At 42.2% G+C, this 23,919-nt stretch overlaps 1 protein-coding gene across 1 annotated transcript in view; it reads right to left on the bottom strand.

Annotated features, from left to right (window-relative positions):
- Window positions 1–16,634, bottom strand: part of LOC149285220 (rho guanine nucleotide exchange factor 25-like) — a 30,145-nt gene extending 13,511 nt beyond the window's left edge. Inside the window, exons 1-4 of the mRNA XM_089495589.1 lie at window positions 16,601–16,634; window positions 15,546–15,868; window positions 6,965–7,039; window positions 377–498 (exon numbers count right to left, since the gene is read on the bottom strand). Of these exons, the coding sequence (XP_089351715.1) occupies window positions 377–498; window positions 6,965–7,039; window positions 15,546–15,868; window positions 16,601–16,634 (554 nt within the window). The remainder of the gene's footprint in view (window positions 1–376; window positions 499–6,964; window positions 7,040–15,545; window positions 15,869–16,600) is intronic.
- Between the last annotated feature and the right edge of the window lie 7,285 nt (window positions 16,635–23,919).

Here is a 23,919-nt window from a genome sequence, read left to right as displayed (position 1 = left end):
ATACTGATTGGTCGTGTCTACAAAAAAAGACCTTCAATTTTGACATGGCAGGGAAAAAGCTGGTTCCCCTCTTCCTCTGTACTTATCTGCATCACAACACTTCCCTCCATGTACTTAATCAGTGAGACCAACTGTGAACCAAAATACCTTTCTGCCCATGCAGATATGAGTTTTTAGCCTCCGCTCAATGCATTAGGTGGTAACCAATGTCCCATAACCAGCTAATCTCTTGTGGTGCACAGTGACCAGATAAACCCTGCCTTTTCTTTAGATACTTGAGGTGTCGTTTGTCCAAACAGTAATAAACATATATAAAACACAAGGGCCAGGAGCAAAGCTAACATAGTACCATCCACTCTAAAAATGACTCACTTACATACTCTTTTCTAAGGCACTCTTCCTTTCTTCTTCTGTTTCTGCTTGGGGGATGGAGGGCGCAATGGAAAGCTCTGATTCAGGAGAATCTTTGCAGTCTGAGAGGTAGGAGGTATTTGGATCCTAGGGAAAAGAAAAACAAAAAAATGGATGATATAGGTCCGGTTTGGTTTTTGGAGGATTTTTAGGACCTGATTTCCTCTATACTGCATTCTTACTTCAGTGAAGATTCCTTTCAGAATTCTAAATGTTTGATGAGTTTGAAGGAACTCCACAGCAATGATTGTGTTAAAATGAAGTGAGGAGACAACTTAGTGTATTAGCATTTTCATTCATAACAAACGTTGTGGGACCTGATGGACAAAACAGAAGTAGTTCACTAGGTTTCTTCTTGGTTGACCAGGTTGACTTCCCATCGCTCTTATATTTTTCTCAAAAATAGTGCGTGCAAGACAGCTGAATTATTGCAGATGGCCAGTGGTGTAGGTAGGGGTGGTCGACCCTGGGTGGCACTTATCAGGGGGTGCCATATATAATAATAATTTCATAACCTTCCAAAGTGGTCACCTTCTCCTTAATAGTTATTTGATATATCTAAAGTTTGTTATACAGGGACACCCCACATTAAACATATACAATGTGTCCAGAGCATGCATGTAAAATGAAAATGTATTTAAAGTGAAGGTCCTTAAATTGGGGCATGTCTGTACATTGTTATAGGTCATCTCCCTAATCCCTAAAGTAAAATATTTGTTTCTCTTGTGGACATTTAACCCTTTAGCTGGTACAACAGCCAATGCTCCAGTAAGATGTGAAAATAACCTGAATTCCATGCTGGCAACTCACGTAAGGTGACAGAACCTTACTGGAAACCAACACGCTGTGTATAAATTATATTCCTTTACATTACCATAGAGTAACAAACTACAATACAGAAGTCATTTGACTTGCACCTATCTCTGCACACACAAATACACCATTCACTGCTTAATTGCCTCTTGCATTATTGATCAGTACATAAAATATCGCCAGTGTAGACATTCTGGTAAAAAGGATCTGTCAATTTAAAAAAAAGGAGCTAAAGGCTCGTGGGATTGATTTAGTAAAGCCTGGCTATCTTACTCATAGATTATTTTTTTTTGCTAAGAGACTTACAATATAACTGTGTTATTTTATAGTAAAATCAAAATTTTAATAGATGTGTGCTGGTGTAATACATACTGTCCTGGTCACAAAACCGTGAGTGCGTGAACGCACTAAATTTCCTTCCTAACCCAAAAACTCAAAGTGCACCTGTCACTTTTACTACCTTAAATTAGTGAATAAAGGATACATATTTTCTAGGTGCCATGGCTTTGAATCAGGTAGATTTAGGTCTCTAGATGTGAGATATTGTTAGTAATACATTTCCATTCAAATGCATTGGATATTATTATTCTACTAATAAAACCCTTCTTCCCAATCAGTAATTCAGTTAAGACTTTTATACTTTTAACTGGTTGCAGGGTTTAGGAGATGAGAAGCATTAGAGAAAAGAGGGGATTAATTAATAGGTGCACCAAGGTATTTCACGTTATTCTATAAAATAAAAGAGCTGGAGGAAGAGTGTCTTGAATACACGTAGATTTTTATGAAACTCCCATTTCCTAAATAATAATAATAATATTGGTCATTGTTTGTTCATTTTATCTTTTGTCTCTTCTAAGTGCCCTTACAAACCTAGCTGGACTCATGGGACATGTAGGGCCCTGAAGAGAATAATGCCAGTGTATCTATTTAGTGAACCCCTACTGCTGGTACAGGACTTTAAATATACAGATTTAGGGGAAAAACATACCCAAGTTGTTTGTTGGTGAATGTCAAGAGATGAAGTTTTATCATGATGTATAGATATATAGGTAAAACCACTAGTCCATGCGGTGGACTAGAGACAGACTGTCTGCCTAGAGGTAAAGTGAGGACTCCTGGCCTTGGACCTATATGATGAATTATGCATACTGAAAAACAGCAGACACTGTTCAGAGAGAACACACCTTCACTTCTGCTTGGTTTTCAATTTACAGTAAATGGATTTCGTTCCCTAATTGTGATGATTTAAGTATAACTTCAGTATACTTATACAGTATAACAGTCCTAAATCATGGGACATCACGGCACAAGAGGGGATCCAAAGCATTCGACTGCTCAGAATTAGGTGATCTAGAACATCAGTTTGTCTGTTTGCCGATTAATATTTAGCTGATGTCGGCAAAGTTAGATTAACGCAAAAACCTTTTTCTGGGAAAAGTAATAACTGTAGGACATATGTGTACCCCATAAATAAAACTCTTCTAGTCAATACTTTTACTACGCATGATATCTTGGGAGGATTTCTTGTCTCTTTGCCTTGCTTTTTTCTGGAACTATGTCCAGAAAAATTCAGTCCTGTAAATTTTGACTCATTATGGACGTTTTGTTCTGGTTCATTAGTTTTCAGGGTCACAGTAAGGGTTCCTCAACAGTGTAGGTTTTTTTCTGGATTCTCTCACAAAGTATGGAGAGTCACTTTAGGAGATCCTACACACCTCTCCTGATTATGTGTATTGAGGACTGTGTTTACTCAAGTTTATAAAGGTTGATAAAGATATGCTTACTTCACCCCTGAAACTTCAAATGAACCACATTCTACAAAGACTGGTTAATATGCATTCAAACAGGGATATCAGCCATAACAAAAAAGCACCAATTGGGAGTCCTATATATATATATGAAAAACAAAATACTGTCTGCGCTTCTCACCCTCACTGATGAGGAGCTAACAACCTCAATTATGTGCAAACAGGGAAAAGAAAAAATGTTGGCTCCTCATCAGTCTGGTTGCAGCTTGCTGTCCAGGGGTTAATGGGGAGGAGGTTTAATTGCACCTCCCCCAACACATTAATCTGGTTTTGGTAGCAGTATAAACTGCTTTGTGTGCCCACTATGAGAGTAGGATCTCACCCTATTGAGAGTGTGCCTTGACGTGGCAGGTGAGCTTAATTATGCTTTGGCCAATTCATATAATCAAAACCTCTCATTTATATTATGTTTATATATTTGTTGCCAACTTTATTAGGGTGAGAAGCGCAGACAGTATTTTGTTTTTTGTATACATTGTACAGTCAACACACTGTATTTGCAGCATGCTCACACTGTTTGGTAGGCCTCATATTATACATTTGTATTATTTGAGCCTGAGATTATATATATATGATCCTGGCAGTGTAGAACAGGGCGTAATCAGTTCTCGACTGTGTGACCCCGAGATTTTGTCCCTTCACCCTGAGACCCTGAGATTGGGGCACAAAAACCCTGAGACTCAGGATTAAACCCTGAGAGTTCCCGGCTTCAGCCTCAGCTGCATCAAGCCACATTAAGGGATCTTGAACATATTCAAGGGAAGGAAGAAACGTTGATTGACACGGCTACTTAAAATGTTACTGTTCTTAAAAACTACAGGGGCAAAATAACTATTGTTACTACGTCTCCTGCTATTGGGATCTATTTCAGAGAACGGAGTCGTCAGTATATCAAGTTGTATTGCAATTGTCACACTGTTGTGTCTTCACTACTCAGATCTTTATCAACATGGAAAGTTGTGCCTTCTGAATGTTTTAGCATTTGGAATTTAGAAAGGAATGGAACAGGAATCAACAACATACTTCACAAAGATAGAGCCCGTTGAGACAACCGGATTATGGTCACTTGTTTTTAAAAAAGCTGCAGCTTAATACAAAAGAGCAGATGAACAATGGTGACAACCTCCAAACTACCATGAATAAAATGCATTGTATGCTTTTTGTTTTTTTTTTAACAATGCCTCTAAGATCAATAATTATATATATATCCAATAACATAACTTTTCCAAGATGGTGGAGCAGTGCCATGCGTACCACTGACGTGTTGGACTACAATTCCAAACATCTTCAGCAGCCAGGATGTTGGGAGTTGCAGCAAGAGGGTAGAAGTATACAGCTTGGCATTTAAGTGCCAGAAAGCGATGCAGCAGAGTATTCAAGACACCTAGAGAGCTTCCAATGATTTTGCAATCTGCCTTTTTCCACAACGAAGAATGGTATATGGAGCCCACGAATAACTAAATTCTAATCATCTTGGCCAATGGTAGAAGTAGATTATATTTCTTGCGGGTAATGAACCGGCCTATGATCTCAGTTTAAAGGTAAATTCTGATTAAATAAAACACTGTAATGCAAGGCAAATGGTAATCATTTACCTGAAGAAAAAGCACTTACAGTGATGTTGCTGGGCCTGCTATTTATAAACCACATTTGACTATTTGTGAACAGCATTTATTCCAATCATATCCTCTCCCCCTGATGTTTGATTGTAAGCCTATTTCTTGCATCGAGTTATATTCAGATACACAGTCCTTTATAAACGTATACATTACTGTGTCACTTTTATGTCAAACCTAGTGCTTTGGAACGGTAGAATCCATTTGCATACCAGGTTGCAATCATTTTAGAACCCAGACCTTTGAGGGCAACAAATAGGCCAGGTATTCTGTATACCTTTCATTAGACAAGTAGTCTAATTATTTTTTATTAAGGTACTTGTGCTCAAATGGGGCTTTCCCAGAATTGAGGCCCTCAAAGACTGATGTTGTACAGCTCTGCTTTATAATCAAGTGCTAATTAAATGTCTATACCTTTGACACAGAAGAATAAACCAAAAAAATACACAGGAGCCTTCCAAACCACATTTATACAGTGTCCAGATCCTGAACCTTACCTATACACACAGGTAGCCGTGTCTCACACCAAGAAGCCTTCTGAGGTGGCCACATCACTTAGACTTGCTGTCCAACTAGACAGCAGTCCACATGGAATCTACTGTAAATAAAATGATTTTGAGCACTCGCTGCTTTGGAAATGGATCTCATTTTCTTTAGCATGAAAAGATGCTTAGTAACATAAATAGGGTATCTAAGTAGGAGAGCTATGGGAAGATCATGCTTTTATTATATATTATGCATGGTCAGCTTGCGTACAGTATACAGGAAAACCGCCTCCGTATGAGTGCAACCGATTGTCCCGTAAAAAGTTCTGTTCTCGAGGTCCCATTTTATTATTCTAACTTAATTTATGCTATTCATTTACTAAATACTATTAGTTACTTATATTGCTGTCTTCTGCCTGAGATATTATTGGGAGCAGATGTGACCTAGGAAGGATCTACTACCTCTATGGATTCTCTCATCTTGTGCTGTGGAAAAGAGTACTATACTGCACTTAAAAGTGTGAGTTTAGATTTTACAGAACTCCAAGGTTTTTTATTTGTATGTTTTAACATATACACTATATTTTATTTTGTTTATGGTAATTTGACATATTTCAAGCTATTTGTACGCCCTTATTCCATTCTCAAGATAAGTGGTTTCTGTATTTATTTGTTTATTTTCTTTGGTATTGTGTAAGCACACTTTTTCTTTCTATCTCTCTGTATATATATATATATATATATATATATATACACACACAGTATATATATATATATATATATATATATATATATATATATATATATATATATATATATATATATATATATATATATTTGATAGTAAAAACACATGCCAAGTTATCTTTCTGCCTCATACACAAAAAGCCTGCAGTTGGCTGCTAGACATATGAATATTATATTAACCTATTATTTAGATACAAATCAAAGAGATCTGTAAAGGAAAGAGTCAACTATTGGTCTAAAGGGATACATTTTCTTGAAAATTCACTCAGGCCCAAGTAAGGGCATCATAAAGGCCCCCAACACCATTTACAAGCTAGAGAGACTACCCTGTAGTTCACTGTAGTTTTTAACATGCCAGGGACCATCCCAAGGGCACTAGTCAGTTGTCTATACTGCTAAATCCTTTGAAGCCATTCCCTCTGCCAACATCATCTCAACTAAAACATACAGCATTTGAAGGTAAATTTCCATCCTTTTTCATAATTCATAATTATCTGTTATTCATTCCTAAAAAGTAAACAAAGACTGATAGACATTTAGAATGCTGATTACCAGTTTGACCCAATTATAGAAGTTTTTATGTGGTTTATTTTTATGAAGTGCCCGAAATACGCTGAAAGCTCATCCAATGACATCAAAATTAAATGATCCACTTAATTTTGATATTTTTACTTTGTTTCCATTCAGACAGCTACACAAATGTTCATTTGGTGATGTTTTTAACTGCCTTTTAGCGTAAGGGAGAGAATAAATCATGGATATTAATGCTTGTAATTGCAATGTGCCTCAATATGTAGGAACTCAGAGGTATACCGGAAGGACATATAATCTGATATGGCCTTGAATATAACAGATTAGTGGAAGCCAACAGGTACCGCTCCATCAATTGTCAAACTAGAAGACTCATGCCGACCTAGCTGGGGATCATAGAAATTGTAGTTCATTTCAGGAACAACTAGTGTGGATATATTTAAATTCCAATAATGAAATGTGAATCCCAACCCATGTCTTCATGAAACAAAGAAGGAAAGAGACAAGGAAGTTAAATGCCCATACGTGCCTTGTTGTTGGGTTCTGTAGTTACCTCTTGTAGCAGGTCGTTCAGTAACGATAGGTCTGGCAATTGGTGTGTGTCAGGACGATCTATTTCTTTCCACTCCTACAAAGGGGAACATGTTCAAGTTAGAAAGATTACCTTCCAGCATTAACATGGATCAACATGTCTTTCAGGTGAATATGGCTTTTTTTCTACATTTCATTTTTTTTCAGGAAGACTGAAAAATAAATAAAAATCATGAAAAAGGTAATGTCCTAAAGCTAGAGGTCACTTTTGTCTAACTTCATGCAGCTTCTAAGAAGTCATAATTATACTGGATATTACAAGGGATATAGCTTTGCTACACAGAGATGGTAATCATGAGATCATATGATAGATCAAAGTAAGTATAAGGGGTTAGAAAGACTATGAGTTATATGGCAAGAGTTAGAGTTTATATAGTGATAAGGCATTTAGGGGAAATAGGTGACACTGTGTGCAATGAGCAGACACCCACAGGGGCACCCACTGAGCAGGGATGGTTGAGGAGATCACAATCTCCCTCTAACCAACAAAACATTAAGTAAGCATGTGGTCTGTCACTTCAGGCCTCTGCTTCCATGCTCCCTCATCACTATGTGCCAACAATTGATGCCGGGTGGCAGGAATTACTGGCGCATAGTGATTAGTAGACTTGTGCATTCGTGTTCGGGCAAACATGAAAACGAACACAAAGGGTACGTTTTTGTTGTTCAGCCCGAATACCGAAGAAACGAACATGGCGGCTCATACGGACCTTTAACTCCTGGAGCGGGGAGACCAGTGGTCTCCCCAGGCCAAGTTTCGGCACCACGATTTTAAAAGTCTGTACGAATGACTCTAGGGGTGGCCAGCAGGGGGCTCGTCTACCATCAACTAATGAAGCGCAAATGCACTTCTTATTTGGGAGAACTAGTAGCTAAGTGATCTGTAAACAAGGAGGGGAAACAGCCTTTTTAAGTCAATTGTAATACTGCCTTACACTACATTTTCTATTATGTATTAAATAAAAAAGTATCTGCATCCTGTTTTACTGGAAGCAGGTTAATTAACTGCAAGGCATCTTAATTAATCACAGTGGTTCATATGGGACCCTGTGTCGATCCTTTAATTCTTGCTATGTATGAATCCACTGGAAGTGCTTTCCATATGCAAACACACACTGTGGTAGAATCACATGCATCCGGTGTTGAGCGGCCATTCTGCCAAGTCTGCTATTCGCCTGTGCCATGATGTACTCTTTCCACTATTTCTAGATATCTGTCCAACTAAACTGGGCAGGGTTACTGTTGAAGTTGCAGAGTTTATTTTAATATATTTTCTGATATTAGCATGTATCCCCACTGGGGTCCATATTTGTACTTATCTGTAAAACAATGCACGTATGATTGTAAAAATCCCAATTCAGAGTGAAGTGGTTTTTCCACTTTACTTATCTCTCATCAGATCTCACCTATAGTACTCTGTACAGTTCTGGAGACTCCATCTCCAAGAGAATATTCACATATTAGAGGGAGTTCAGTGGAGGGCGACTAAAACGGTAAGTGGTTTGTAGTATAGAAATTATTGGGAAAGACTATGGGAACTCGATATGTATAGCTTGGAATAAAGACCAGAAATAGGAGATGTGATAGAAACATTTAAATATTTAAAGGGATTCAACAAAGTACAGGAGGGAAGTTTATTTCAAAGGAGGAGAAACGTTAGAACAATAGGTCATGGACAAAAACTAGAGGGTCAGAGGTTTAGATGTAATGTAAAGAAGTTTTACTTGCTAGATAGGAACAACCTCCCATCAGAAGTGGTAGAGGCTAATATGGTGAAGTAATTTAAACATACACGGCACAGGCATAAAAGGTATTCTGAATCTAAGACAAGATCAACAACCGATTGAGATATGAGTCTCTATATCACGAAAAAAGGTTCGAATGGTTCTTACACATTATATGGTTTTATGATCCTTTGTTCCCATATAGCTATGTACCTAACCCTCCTGAGTATTTCTGGGTGATCAAAATAGGATGTTTTTGATGTATAATGGGTTCGGGAACGTACCAGTGCAAATTTATGCCCAGTCACAATCCACGTGTACAGGAAATTCGAATCATTTCAGTGTCAATGCATTACATGAATGGCTTAGTACTAATAATCACACCTAGGAACACAGTTTTTCCTGATCTCTCAATGAGGCCAGTGTTGCCAGCCTGAAGACAATGTTTACTTCAGGCCCTGGTCTGTAGAACATGTGTGTCTTTCTTTTCTGAGCATTGTGCTTAGAGGTCAAGAGATGTCTGTAACACCACTTATACCTACACTACAAGCAGAAGAGACTCATACAGCACTCGAAACAAACTGGGGAGACATTAACTTTTTGTTCTTTATATATTCAGCCCTGGTGGGAGGGCAGATGAACAGGTTCATTAAGCTTCATAGGGAGAACCAAAATATGGGACCCTGACAATTACATGCAGTGAAAGAAAAATAACTGACACTGAATATGTAAAAGTATGTATTGCTAATTACAAGCAGATCTATTTTGGCTCCTTATATCCCATATGTTGGCGATTATGTGGTCAGCATTCTGCTGTTTTACATCGGATTGCCTTGGCCACATTCAGGAAAACATGTGAACGTCTAAAATTCTGTTTAAATGCTGGAGTTTAACCTTCACACATAGTGTGAATAAATAATATACAAACAAGAAAGTACATTCAAGTGTACATGAAAACAGTTCAAGACAATTCAATGTTTCATAAGGATTTCTGTGGCCTCAAGTAACCCCAGCAATGCAGACTCTCTTGGCACAGGTCTAAAACAATATACATTGTCTGAGCCACTTTCACTCATACACTGGGGGTTCTTGAAGACTAACATTGAAAAATAATTATAGGATCTCTAAACTTGGTAGAGTGTTCATGGATGATGGATCCATGAGTAACGTAAGAGTGCATTGAGAAGGAGGTGGTGTAGACCATGAATGGCAGGAGGTAAACACTTAGAACATGTAAGAAGTAATCATAAGTACTTGATACTTAATTGTATTTCATTACCTCAGAAATCATTTGTCTTGGCAGCTTCACAAATGTGTAGGGCCATATTTAAAAAGTTACATTTTTATTAAGGAAAAAAATACAACTTATATACATTTTTATATTTTGAGAGTCACAGTGACCCAACATTTCCAGCTGACACACACGCACACACACTACCAGTACACCATTGACTGATGGTTATAATCAGAATTATTTGCATATTTTCTGCAAATGTCCAATTTTCTAAAGCACCACTAACATCTGTTGTGAGGGCTTTAAAAACTTCCAATAACAAAGATAATTTTCCAAATTACCATCTTCCTGATGCTGCACTAAAACAACTAAAGGATGCTTATCTGCAACCACACAGACATATCCTCACAATATAGTGACAATGGTTTGTCAATCGAATAGTTATGTTAGTTCCTGTAACGCAACAGTAAGCCCATCTGTAAAAGCACCTGTTATTTGATGATATTTCCTTATCATATTCACAGGGATTTTCCACTCTCCCTGTGTGTTTACTTCTGCCACAATGCATTACACAATCATTCTCCTATAATGTCCACGTTACATGGACGTTAATGCTAAGTACGGGGAGGCCTTCTGAAGTCCTATATTAAATCTCAGCGGATAAGCCTTAGACCCCACATGTGACCTTCAGGCCCTGGATTTGCTGGAAAATCCATTTCAAAGGATGAAATCTAATTTATTTGTTACTGTACCCAGCCTTTGTACTAGTGAGACATGATTGAAATATTCAAATACCTAAAGTCAATAGACTAAAACAATGGAAACTTTCCAATATAATATAGAAAACCGGATTCATGTAGACATTTTAATAAATTATATTGGCTATTTTCTACTATGTGGAAAACAGAGTTCTAACATACAGTACTTGTAATTGTATGAAACACATTCACCCATAATGTGAAACACCTTTTGCATTATATTTCTATGAATTAGCTAAATAAAGTACAATCCCAGGCAACCTGCCCTCTTCTGCAATGTGTTGCAAAAAAAACGGATAACTCGTTATAACATTGATGGGTAGTTTCCTGATGCACTCTGTGATCACATAGGTAATTAGAGAAGTAATGAAATAAGATTGGACATGCATTGGAGCCCCCCTCTTGCTGCATCCGGCTAATACAGTGGCCTGTCCCCCAGAAACTGCCAGATCATATTCACAAACTGAATTAACAGATTACTTTGTGGACAGCAGCAGGACCCAGGGGATATAATTTATATAACTAATTCTAATTATGGCTATTACCTATGTCTGTAAACTATGACCTATATCCCTTTACCCAATAGCATTGGTGGGGGTGTCTGTAACCTATGAGGTTACATTGTGTTCTAGCACTAGTTCATATACAAAAGCTGATTACTGGTAGCTCATTGAGCTTCCAAGTCACTAGGATTTACTCACTAAAGCTGGACTTTGCAAGACATTGGCAGCTCCAACTAATAGACTTGAAGTGTACATCCTAGCATATTACTTTTGGAAAGGGGGATGAGGTAGTCTTGGATACTACATAGTTCAGTAGGGGTCAGCCTCAAGAAACCTTGCTAATCTTGCTGTGCACCAGACATGGTCAACCAAGCTCTTTACGCAGAAGGTCACTAGGGTTGACATAATGCATTTTCCACTTAAAAACAGTTTCCACTTGAAAACACCCCAATAACAGGTCTGTTCCCTGAAGAATACATTCTGTATGGATCTTTTCTTCAGATTTAATATATGCATATATTGTTCTTAATTTCTATGTCTAAATTAAAATGAGGTGAATTGCGGTGAGGGAGAATGTTACCTTTTTCCATATTAGACTTCAGTTGCAAGCTGTAAATAATTATGATCTCCAGACATTTTGGTTTACTGGATCTCATTCAGACTAATGTATAACAAGCACTGTATCTGTAAAAGCACTTTAAGTATAATCACTGTTTATTAAAGATATTTTAGCACAATAAAATGTATCAAACTATTGCCAGGAGAATAAATTCCAGGTTTAATCTCTAAAATGTTTTTTTAACAGTTATGGAAAGTAGTACATTTTTTATTTGACATACGGTCACATGAGGCCATGAGTACTGACTAGTTTCACTACATGGTTAACAATATTGTGGTGATGATGTCACAATTATGTCATGACACTCTCACCTAGCACATAGATTTTGGCAGCAGATAAGAACCATGTTGTACATCTAGTCCCTCATTTTACCTGCTGAAAGACCTCAAGCCTTACTTAGCTCTGGACCTTGTCTTGCATGCTACATTATTAAATCCCACCCCACCAGGCCTGCTATATTAACCTCTATTTTAAGATAATGTGAGGGTGATGGATAAATAAAATTGCCTTCCAACAGAAGCCAGCATCCAAGACCATCCCTCTCAACCCATAAGTTTCCAGCTATGCCCTGTTGAGCTGCTCGTGTCTGTACATGGACCACTGTGTCCTACATGCACAACTCTCAGAGGGCCACAAAAAGCTTATCTTAAGACAAAGATCTGTAAGAACGTTTAAGATGCTGGATGTTTGAGAAGCCTGAGCTCAAGCTCAGATATACAAATATTGTGGACTGTTTGGGGCCTTCATTTACTTGAGTTTGGGAGTCCAGGAACTTGAGGTTATGCAGGCCTTGCTTATTGAGAAAACTTGGCTTTAAGACTTTGTTCTAGAAAAATACATTGGTACAAATATAAGGCTGTGTAGTCAACATGATTTAAGATTTAGTCTGAAAAGAATGTGCTCAAGAGAGACTATATCTAGAGATCAAAAACTTGATAAACTTACATGAAATATGGATGTTTTTAGGTTTTAGTTTTAAGACTTTTTACTAAAAAAATAAAAAGGAGAAAAATACACTCAAGAACAATTACATTGATAGCAAAAGTACAGTTGGGTTGGGGAGGTGCTTTACTGGATGAGAGGAGATATTTTTCTTTGCAGATAAATTATGTATTATGGAAACAGTAGGGATCGCCATATCCCCAGACCAACCCTCCCCAAGTTGTGAGTCACACACCACAGGATTACCACTCAGTGCAGTATTCAAAACAAATGCCTGGGTCTTTCGAAATACCAAAGGTATTAAATATGTCCTTCCTTTAACCCTTTGAGGATTAACACTGAGGTTATGAAATCGCAAATTTGTCGATTGTGGCAATATAAAGTCAGTATTATATGTGTCACACTGCTGTAGCATTATATATGTGTTCATGACCTAAATAAATCTCTCTCTCCACTCATACTTTCAAGTTATGGCTTATAAAATAAGATTCAGCTGACAACTGTAAAAATGTAATAGTATGTGCCTCATCTTGTTTCTGTCTACAGATCTGTAGGTAGCGTTACTAACGCTAAATTGAAACATAGAAACATAGAAAGTGACGGCAGATAAGAACCAGTAGGCCCATCCAGTCTGCCCAACCTCTGAGTACTTTCCTTTAGTACCTGCCCTTTATCCTACATCTAGCTTGGCCTTATGCCTATCCCATGCTTGCTTAAATGCCTTTACTGTATTAACATCTACCACTTCTGCTGGAAGACTATTCCATGCATCCACTACCCTTTCCATAAAGTAATATTTTCTGATGTTACCATTAAACCTTTGCCCCTCTAGCTTATGGCTATGTCCTCTTGTTGTGGTAGTATTTCTCCTTTTAAATAAACTCTCTTCCTTTACCTTGTTGATTCACTTTAAGTATTTAAATGTTTCTATCATATCCCCCCTGTCCCGTCTTTCTTCCAGACTATATAGGTTAAGATCCTTTAACCTGTCCTGGTAAGGTTTATCTTGTAATCCATAAACCATTTTAGTAGCCCTTCTCTGAACTTTCTCCAACATTTCTATATCCTTCTGGAGATACGGTCTCCAGTACTGTACACAATACTCCAAGTGAGGTCTCACCAGTGCTCTGTACAACGGCATGAGCTCTTCCCTCTTTCTACTGCTAATACCTCTCGCTATACAACCAAGCATTCTGCTAGCATTACCTGCTGCTCTACTGCATTGCCTGCATACCTTTAAGAAATCTTCAGAAATAATGACCCCTAAATCCCTTTCCTCACACGTTGAGGTTAGGACACTATCAAATATTCTATACTCTGCCCTTGGGTTTTTATGCCCCAGGTGCATTACTTTGCATTTATCCACATTAAATGCCAATTGCCACAGCTCTGACCATTTTTCCAGTTTACCTAGATCGTTTGCCATTTGGCTTCTTCCTCCAGGAACATCAACCCTGTTGCAAATTTTTGTGTGGTCAGCAAATAAACATACCTTTCCATCAAGACCATCTGCAATATCACTAATAAAAATATTAAAGAGAATGGGTCCAAGTACAGATCCCTGAGGTATCCCACTGGTAACAAGACCTTGCTCTGAATATACGCCATTGACTACAACCCTCTATTGTCTGCCACTCCTTAATCCATTCAACAACATTGGGATCTAAACCCAGTTTATTTATAAGTCTTCTATGTGGGACAGTGTCAAAGGCCTTACTGAAATCCAGATACGCAATGTCTACTGCACCACCTTGATCAATTACTTTAGTCACCCAATCAAAAAAATCAATAAGATTCGTTTGGCATGATCTTCCTGAGGAAAACCCATGTTGTTTTTTATCTTGAAACCCATGTGACTTCAGATGTTCAACAATCCTTTCCTTTAACATTAATTTCCCCACTGGCCTGTAGTTGCCCGACTCCTCCCTACTGCCTTTTTTGTGAATGGGCACAACATTCGCTACTTTCCAAATGAAGCTTGCGCTTTTTGATGGTTCATCAATTACAGGTTTTGGAGATATTTATCTTAAAATCCTGGTAGTTGATATCAGTGGTAGTCTGTGGCAGGTGCAATCATTATCTATTCTATTCCCTGTACTGAAGTTCTCTCCCTTCTGCCCATGGCGCTCTTACAAAGGCTTGCCGAAGCAACAATCAGCAACTTAATTGAATACAAATTATGCAGATTAAAAGAAAAGAAAGACACATTTCCCATGTTATACAAAAAAAAGTGGTTTTAAACGTGTTACATCAATGTATAGAGTGGTAAAATGTAGGGTCTGGGAGTGTAGAACATTTTGATAACAGTAAATCCAAGGATAAGAGGTTGAACAGGAAAGATAATAAAACATGAATTTGTGCTTTTCACCCAGGGGAACAGGGCAAGATGTGCGATATAGCAGAAAAAAAGAGAAATGATTGTTGATGGGCTTACATAATGCTGTGGTGATTAGTGTAATGTTACAGACTGATGTAAGGAACTTGGGCACATTGTTTAATGTTACAGTCAGGACTAAAATTTCGATAAAGCTCCTGGGGCACAATTTACATTTAGAAACACTGCAGAAGGGAGGTAGCCCAGATGGCAGACCCACCATGATTTCCTTGCATACAACATCTATTTCACTTGACTACTGCTTGAATAAGCCTTCACCATACCCACAGTGTCTTTAATATTAACTGGGATGCCAATAGCACTTTGGGCCTACAGACATTTGGAATGTAAGCCTAGCAGCGAGCATTCGATGGAGTAAAATTCCTTACCAAGCGCTTCTCGTCTGACCGCGTGAAATCGTCCATCTTCCTAAAAACATCAAGTCCAAAAATTCCGCTTCCTCCATCATCGGCACTCCTTCTTCTTCCTGGCATGCCTCGTTTTGGCCGGCTCTCCACTTTTTTAGCCTGACGCTGGTCCAGCCGGCTGCCGCTGCTCAGTTTCCTTACTGGATTTGTCAGCCATTTCTTCAGGGTGCTGACTGACCTCCTGGATCCAGGGGAACTAGGAGCTGAACTAGTTGAAGGCTGAGGTTGAATGGAAGCCACTGAAGCTGATATACTCCCATCACTACCAGCAATAGAGTAAGATTCTATTAAAAAAAAAAAAAAAAAAGCATGTTACAAAACAATGAAATGTCAAAGAGAAATGATAAAATTCAGTCAGTATCCCCTTTGTTTTATCTTGGTCTTTAATTTGTTACTTTCGCCTGATACAGCGGCTTACTGTACGAAGGATTCTACCATAGATATATAACACACTCAATTAATTTGAGAGCCAATTAGCCAGTGCAGTCTGCCCATTTTCTTATTAATTTGAAAGACCACGTTTAATCCCGTAGATCACTTCATTTGTGCTCCATTGCATCATATCCCACCATCTCTTATAGAAACTATTCTGCTCTTTTATCCCTTTTTTTTTTTTCAAAAAAGCTCATTCCTTGAATTTCTTTTACATGTTTTAGAAATTGTAAAACATTTCAAAAGTGGCATTATAAATCAATAAGTAATAGTAATAAAAAAAAGACTTTTAAATGAAAAACACCATTGTGTCACACGGATGAATACCTGCGAAAACATAATATTCAGGAATATAGTTTTTAAGTTATGAGGAAACAGCTTCTTGATCCAAGGAGAGATGTGACTGCCATTCTGGGGTCAAGAAGGATTTTTTTTCCTAGTTTGTTGCAAAATTGGAAAGAGCTACAAACTGGATTTTGTCTTCTTTTGGATCAACAGCAATTAACAGATATGTGAAAGGCTGAACTTGATGGACACATGTCTTTTTTCAGCCTATGTAACTATGTAACATGCAGCAGGTCTACCTTGAAAAGCAGAATGTGTTTCCACATAGGGCATGGGGATTGCAAGACAAATCAATTATTAGTGAAACCTTGCTGCGCTCATGAAGGACTCCAGATACAATCACAATACTCAAGGCATGGTCATGTAAATTATCTAAAATGTGCCTAATCCAACCCAATGCAATATACAATAATTCCAGTATTTGTTCTGACACAAAAAAAACTACTATGGCCAATTCACAGGCAATAAACACTGTGTTTAGTTCTGCCTTCTATAGTTTCATACTTCCAATCCAGAAATCAGTTGTATTTGGAATCCATTACCCAACCATAAACCGAGGAGGGTGCAGCTTAGAGTTTACTAGAGAACAGGTTATAAAGTCAGCGGTTGACCTGCATGTTTCCATGCATTTGTACAATCCTAGAGTAAATGACACAGATGGACCATAATGTATCCTTTCCTATAGATTCCTGCTTTGTATTTTATTTATGGCTAAATGCAAACAGCCCTGCTGCTGGATTTTGAGTGCTGGCTGCTCCCTAGACTTTAAGTTCTTGAGTATATCTAATCTAAGCAAAGCCCCCTCCCCAAAAAACTTTCCATTTTAATGACCTCCTGTAACGTACCTGGCTGCCGGTCCCTCCGGGTCCGCGGATCTTCAGCCGCCACGGAAGAGGGGGAGACCCCCCACCTTGCCGCAGCAGCATCAGCCGCCACGGAAGAGGGGGAGACCCCCCACCTTGCCGCAGCAACCTCAGCCGCCACGGAGGAGGGGGAGACCCCCCACCTTACCGCAACAGCCACAGCTGCCGAGGAGAAGGGGGAGACCCCCCGCCCTACCACAGCAGCTTCAACCGCCGCGGAGGAGAGGAAGACCCCCCTCCTCCGCAAGACAGCTTCTGCCGCCGCGAGGACGGGGAAGACCCCGCAACTCCACACGGCAGCCGCCGCCTTCTGAATCCTGGTCTGGTCCTGCCGCGCGTACGCGCTCTTCCGCACGCCACCTAGTGGCGCCAGCCGGTACTACCGGTCCTTTTCGTAATTTGAGGTCTCGCCAACCCCAAGATGGCCGCGGACCGGAAGTGACGTAACGGCATTTTGAATTTATGGCGGGAGAATGCTAATTGAAGTCTGCACTTCCTCTTTCTATTTAAGAGCCTCAGAAACCATTCACCTTGCCTTCTGATGGTTGTACCTATTTGTATAGTGTCATCCCAGTACGCGTTCCTGTTATTGATTCCTGGCATCTGACTCCGGCTTACATTACGACTATTCTGACTTCTGGCTTCCTGACCTCGGCTTACCCTGCAACGATCCTGACTTCTGGCTTCCTGACCTCGGCTTACCCTGCAACGATCCTGACTTCTGGCTTCCTGACCCTGGCTTGCTCATTGGTTATTCTATACTGGACTCTGGTGTTCTGTCTTTGGGACTTGCACACGCTGTTCTACCTGATTACAGGTTCTACCTTACGCTGTGCGTGACAGAATCAGAAGGCCACCATGAGACCTGCATCGGTAGGACAGCAGAGCTCCACGGAGGATCGTTTGGATGGGATGGATCACCGTCTGGATCAGTTTGCCCAAGCTCTCCAGACGTTATTGCAACGCACCGACCCAGCACTACAAGGTCCTCCGTCAATTGCGGTCCATCCACCTCCATCTGCAACTGTTCATTCTGTACCTGCTCATCTACCTCCTCCTCAACGTTACGGTGGTGAGCCTGCAGCATGCAGAGGATTCCTGAATCAATGTGAGATTCATTTTGAACTTTCACCTTACGCCTTTCCTACTGAACGGGCTAAGGTGGGCTATGTGATTTCCTTGCTCACCGACAAGGCTCTGGCATGGGCCTCTCCACTATGGGAGAGAAATGCTCCTCCGGTTCGGTCCTACTCGGAGTTTGTCTCGACACTGCGCTCAGTATTTGACGTTCCTGGGAGGAGGAGTACGGCATCCGCATCACTGTTCTCCATCCGTCAAGGTTCTCGTTCTCTCCAGGAGTATTCTATTGAATGTCGGACCCTGATGGCAGAAGTTGACTGGACTAACGAGGCACTAGTCGCTGCATTCCTTAATGGACTATCCGAATCTCTGAAGGATGAGATTGCGGCTAGAGACCTTCCTACGGATCTGGACGCGGTAATTCAGTATGTCTCCCAGGTGGATTTGCGTCTTCGCGAAAGACAAACCCAACGAGAAAGATTAAGACGACAGGAGAGAGGAGCGAGGGACACCGTGCATCAGTTTTTTCAAGTTCCGTCCCCATCCACTATGCCTGATTCCACGGAGGAACCCATGCAGCTGGGGGCAGCTAGACTCACTGAAAAGGAGAAGAGCAGGAGAAGAAGGGAGGGGCTATGCCTGTACTGTGGCCTTTCGGGGCATTTCCTGAAGAACTGTTCAAAGAGGCCGGGAAACGCTCGCACCTAGGTAGGCTGAGGGGACCTACTGTAGGTGTGATTCGACCATCCCCTGAGACCAAAATCACCCGTATGACAGTTCCAGTTCGAATAGTCTGGGCTAAGGGCTCCGTGGATACCGTGGCTTTCCTGGATTCCGGCGCCGCCGGCAACTTTATTGACTCCGAATTTTGTAACCGGTTCCTGGTTCCCACCCTTCCCTTGCCCGACCCGTTATCTGTGGAGGCTATCGATGGGAGACCGCTCCTTCAGGAGCACATCACTCTTCACACATCACCTCTTACCCTCTTGGTGGGAGTGGTTCACAGTGAATCAGTACAGTTATTGGTCATCAACTCCCCCTCGGTGCCGATCATTTTGGGGTATCCATGGTTGCGCAATCACAACCCTACAATTGATTGGTTTACGAACCAGATTACGGCTTGGAGCAGCACTTGTATGGACCACTGCCTCTCACCTATAAAGACTGTTCCTGTGACACTAAGCTCCATTGAAACCTCAAAGCTGCCAGATCAGTATCGTTGTTTTGCGGATGTGTTCAACAAGAAGGAGGCGGAGAAGTTACCCCCACACCGACCGTATGACTGCCCCATTGACCTGCTCCCTGGTACCATGCCACCCAGGGGTCGGACCTATCCGCTTTCGGTTCCAGAGACTAAAGCTATGGAGGAGTATATTGAGGAGAATCTTCGTCGGGGATTTATTCGCCGCTCCACGTCACCCGCTGGAGCAGGGTTTTTCTTTGTTAAAAAGAAGGATGGGGGACTTCGCCCTTGCATCGATTACAGAGGATTGAACAGAATCACCAGACGCAACACGTACCCCATTCCGTTGATTTCCGAGCTCTTCGACAGACTGCGCGGAGCTACAATCTATACTAAGCTGGATCTGCGGGGTGCTTATAACCTTGTTCGAATTCGCGAGGACGATGAATGGAAGACGGCATTTAACACACGATCGGGACATTACGAATATACGGTTATGCCGTTCGGGCTATGCAATGCTCCAGCTGTCTTCCAGGAGTTCATTAACGATTGCCTCAGGGATTTTCTGCAACAGTTCGTCGTAGTATATCTCGACGACATCTTGATTTACTCCTCAGACCTTTCCACCCATCGCACACAGGTTGCTCAAGTACTAGATCGTTTGCGGCAACACGGGCTCTACGCCAAGTTGGAGAAGTGCGAATTCGAGGTTCGCAAGGTGCTATTCTTAGGATACGTCATTACCCCAGAGGGGTTTGAGATGGACCCTGCTAAAGTTCGTGCTATCAGGGATTGGCCGCAACCTGTGGGTCTGAAACCACTACAACGCTTTTTGGGATTTGCCAACTACTACAGACGTTTTATCAGAGACTATTCTAAGATCGCGGCGCCCCTAACGGCTCTCACTAAGAGAGGGGCCGACACGATGGTATGGCCGATGGCCGCTGTCTCCGCGTTCACTCAATTGAGGGAGAAGTTTACCACAGCTCCTGTACTCCGACACCCGGATCCCCTACTACCTTTTGTCCTGGAGGTAGATGCGTCTGAGACTGGAGTGGGGGCGATCCTCTCCCAACGAGCCTCCTACAGCGGTCCACTACACCCTTGCGGCTATTTCTCTAGAAGATTTTCTCCGGCGGAGAGAAATTATGATATCGGCAACAAAGAACTTTTGGCTGTCATTTTGGCCTTAGAGGAGTGGCGACACCTTCTGGAGGGTGTACAAGTTCCAACCTTGATCCTGACGGACCATAAGAACTTGCAATATATTGAGTCCGCGAAATGTCTGAACCCTCGACAAGCCAGATGGTCCCTGTTCCTGTCCCGGTTTCCCTTTGTATTGACCTACCGTCCGGGGTCCAAGAATGCCAAGGCCGATGCTCTCTCGCGGATGCACACCTTTCCTGATGAGGAGAATCACGAACCCGAGAATATTGTGCCAACAGCAAAGGTCTTAGCTGCTACTCACCTCACCTGTCTCACTCCCCTCGTGGATCGTATTGCCAGGTTGCAGTCTCAGGCTCCAGGATCTCTACCTACGGGCAAGCTGTTCGTTCCAGTCCGTTTCAGGTCCCGGGTTCTCCGTTTGTCCCATGGCTCCAGAACGGCAGGTCACCCGGGGGTTACCCGCACGAGGGATCTCGTTTCCAGGACTTTTTGGTGGCCAGGTTGGGCAGAGGATGTGGTTTTGTTTGTCCGATCCTGTACTAAGTGTGCAGCCAACAAGTCCTCCAGGAGGGCGCCTGCCGGGTTGCTCCACCCTTTGCCACTTCCCTCCACACCATGGACTCACATTTCTATGGATTTCATTGTTGACTTACCTAACTCCAGAGGGCATACAGTCATACTCATGGTGGTGGATCGTTTTTCCAAAATGGCTCACATGATTCCGTTGAGGAAGTTACCTTCTGCTGCTACACTAGCTGATGTCTTCATACGCGAGATCGTCCGGCTCCATGGACTACCTACCGAGATTGTTTCCGACCGAGGCTCACAGTTCATAGCACGCTTCTGGCGTGAATTCACCAAAGCCTTGGGCATTACTCTGGCCTTCTCGTCCGCGTACCATCCCCAATCTAACGGGGCAGCTGAAAGGGCTAACCAGCATCTGGAACAGTACCTACGCCTGTTCATTAATAACCACCAAGACAACTGGGTTGATCTACTACCCTTTGCTGAATTTGCCCGTAACAACTCCGTGCAAGAGTCCACAGGGGTCTCTTCCTTCTACTGTCTCTACGGTTTACACCCTCAGCCTTTCCCTGGGGCATTTCCCGTCTCTACGGTTCCGGCCCTACAAGAAAGGCTGGTTGCCATCCGGGCTACTTGGTCGTCTGTACAGGAGATGCTACGACTCGCGGGCAGGCGACAGGAACGTCAAGCCAATAGGAAACGTTCCCACGCCCCTGCGTATTTGCCTGGAGACAGGGTGTGGTTATCCACCAGATATCTCAAGCTGAGGGTGCCATCTATGAAGTTGGCTCCACGTTTCATTGGTCCCTTTCCTATAATCCGCCGGATCAATCCGGTGGCCTATGAACTCCTGTTACCCCGAACACTCCGAATTCCTCGAGTTTTCCACGTCTCTCTTCTGAAGCCTTTGGTGTGCAATCGTTTTACTACCAGAAGACCACCACCGGCGGGCACCTCTGTCGCAGATTCCCTTCGACGTTGTCCTCAAATGATTTTGGCTACGCGCAGACAACAATATTTGATTCACTGGAGAGGACTTGGTCCGGAGAGTCGTTCCTGGGTTCCCGCTGCTCGTCTCAACGTTCCCCGTCTGGTACGTGCCTTCCTTGCTAGGAGACGTGTGGGTCTTGCCAGGGGTCGCCCGGTGGTCGCCCCTTCGAGGGGGGGTACTGTAACGTACCTGGCTGCCGGTCCCTCCGGGTCCGCGGATCTTCAGCCGCCACGGAAGAGGGGGAGACCCCCCACCTTGCCGCAGCAGCATCAGCCGCCACGGAAGAGGGGGAGACCCCCCACCTTGCCGCAGCAACCTCAGCCGCCACGGAGGAGGGGGAGACCCCCCACCTTACCGCAACAGCCACAGCTGCCGAGGAGAAGGGGGAGACCCCCCGCCCTACCACAGCAGCTTCAACCGCCGCGGAGGAGAGGAAGACCCCCCTCCTCCGCAAGACAGCTTCTGCCGCCGCGAGGACGGGGAAGACCCCGCAACTCCACACGGCAGCCGCCGCCTTCTGAATCCTGGTCTGGTCCTGCCGCGCGTACGCGCTCTTCCGCACGCCACCTAGTGGCGCCAGCCGGTACTACCGGTCCTTTTCGTAATTTGAGGTCTCGCCAACCCCAAGATGGCCGCGGACCGGAAGTGACGTAACGGCATTTTGAATTTATGGCGGGAGAATGCTAATTGAAGTCTGCACTTCCTCTTTCTATTTAAGAGCCTCAGAAACCATTCACCTTGCCTTCTGATGGTTGTACCTATTTGTATAGTGTCATCCCAGTACGCGTTCCTGTTATTGATTCCTGGCATCTGACTCCGGCTTACATTACGACTATTCTGACTTCTGGCTTCCTGACCTCGGCTTACCCTGCAACGATCCTGACTTCTGGCTTCCTGACCTCGGCTTACCCTGCAACGATCCTGACTTCTGGCTTCCTGACCCTGGCTTGCTCATTGGTTATTCTATACTGGACTCTGGTGTTCTGTCTTTGGGACTTGCACACGCTGTTCTACCTGATTACAGGTTCTACCTTACGCTGTGCGTGACACCTCCAGGCACTTTCCCACACTATGTATTGATACTTTTGTATTATTTTTCCAATGTGCAGAGTCCCTCATGACCAGAACACATATTCCTGCTTTTATTATTGGTGGAAAACCATACTATTCCTCTTCATGTATAAGATATAAGCTAATGTTATGTACAGAAGGGATTGCTTCCCAACCAAGATACTTACTCTATTCTAACTATAATTTTATATATTATTTAACTTTAAGATGAATCATGAGATGTGGGCTGTCTTGTAGTGAAAGGAATGGAATAAAACTTCAGTAGGGTTATAGGTCGGGGTGTCAAGCACGGGTCGTAGGCTGACTGACTCATGTGTGGGCAGAATTCTGCTGCAGGGCTAGTCACCATGGCAACCAAAGACGAGGAGAACAAGCTTGTGTTCATGAGTGGTGAGACAGGCAGGAGATGCTACAATGCCAACTACATCATGTCACTGTCACACAATATTAAGCCCGAGAGAGACAAATGGACAATGGCAGGAGGGTTACCGAGAGGCTAATAAGTCAGACGCAATGCTGACACAAGACCCATTTGTGTGACAGTAGGGTGACACATTGAATGCAAGCTTGGAAACGCAACACCCAAACTTTAAGAAAAAAATAAGTAAATATATGAAACTTTCCTCAAAACTTTATTCATCCTCTGCAAAAACTAGCGAGCTATATATAGTGATCTGA

This window comes from Sceloporus occidentalis, unplaced genomic scaffold (genome assembly GCF_023333645.1).
Source record: "Sceloporus occidentalis isolate IW3139 unplaced genomic scaffold, rSceOcc1.0.p SCAF_82, whole genome shotgun sequence".
Taxonomy (NCBI): Eukaryota; Metazoa; Chordata; class Lepidosauria; order Squamata; family Phrynosomatidae; genus Sceloporus; species Sceloporus occidentalis.
This window is presented reverse-complemented; position numbering and strand designations above follow the sequence as displayed.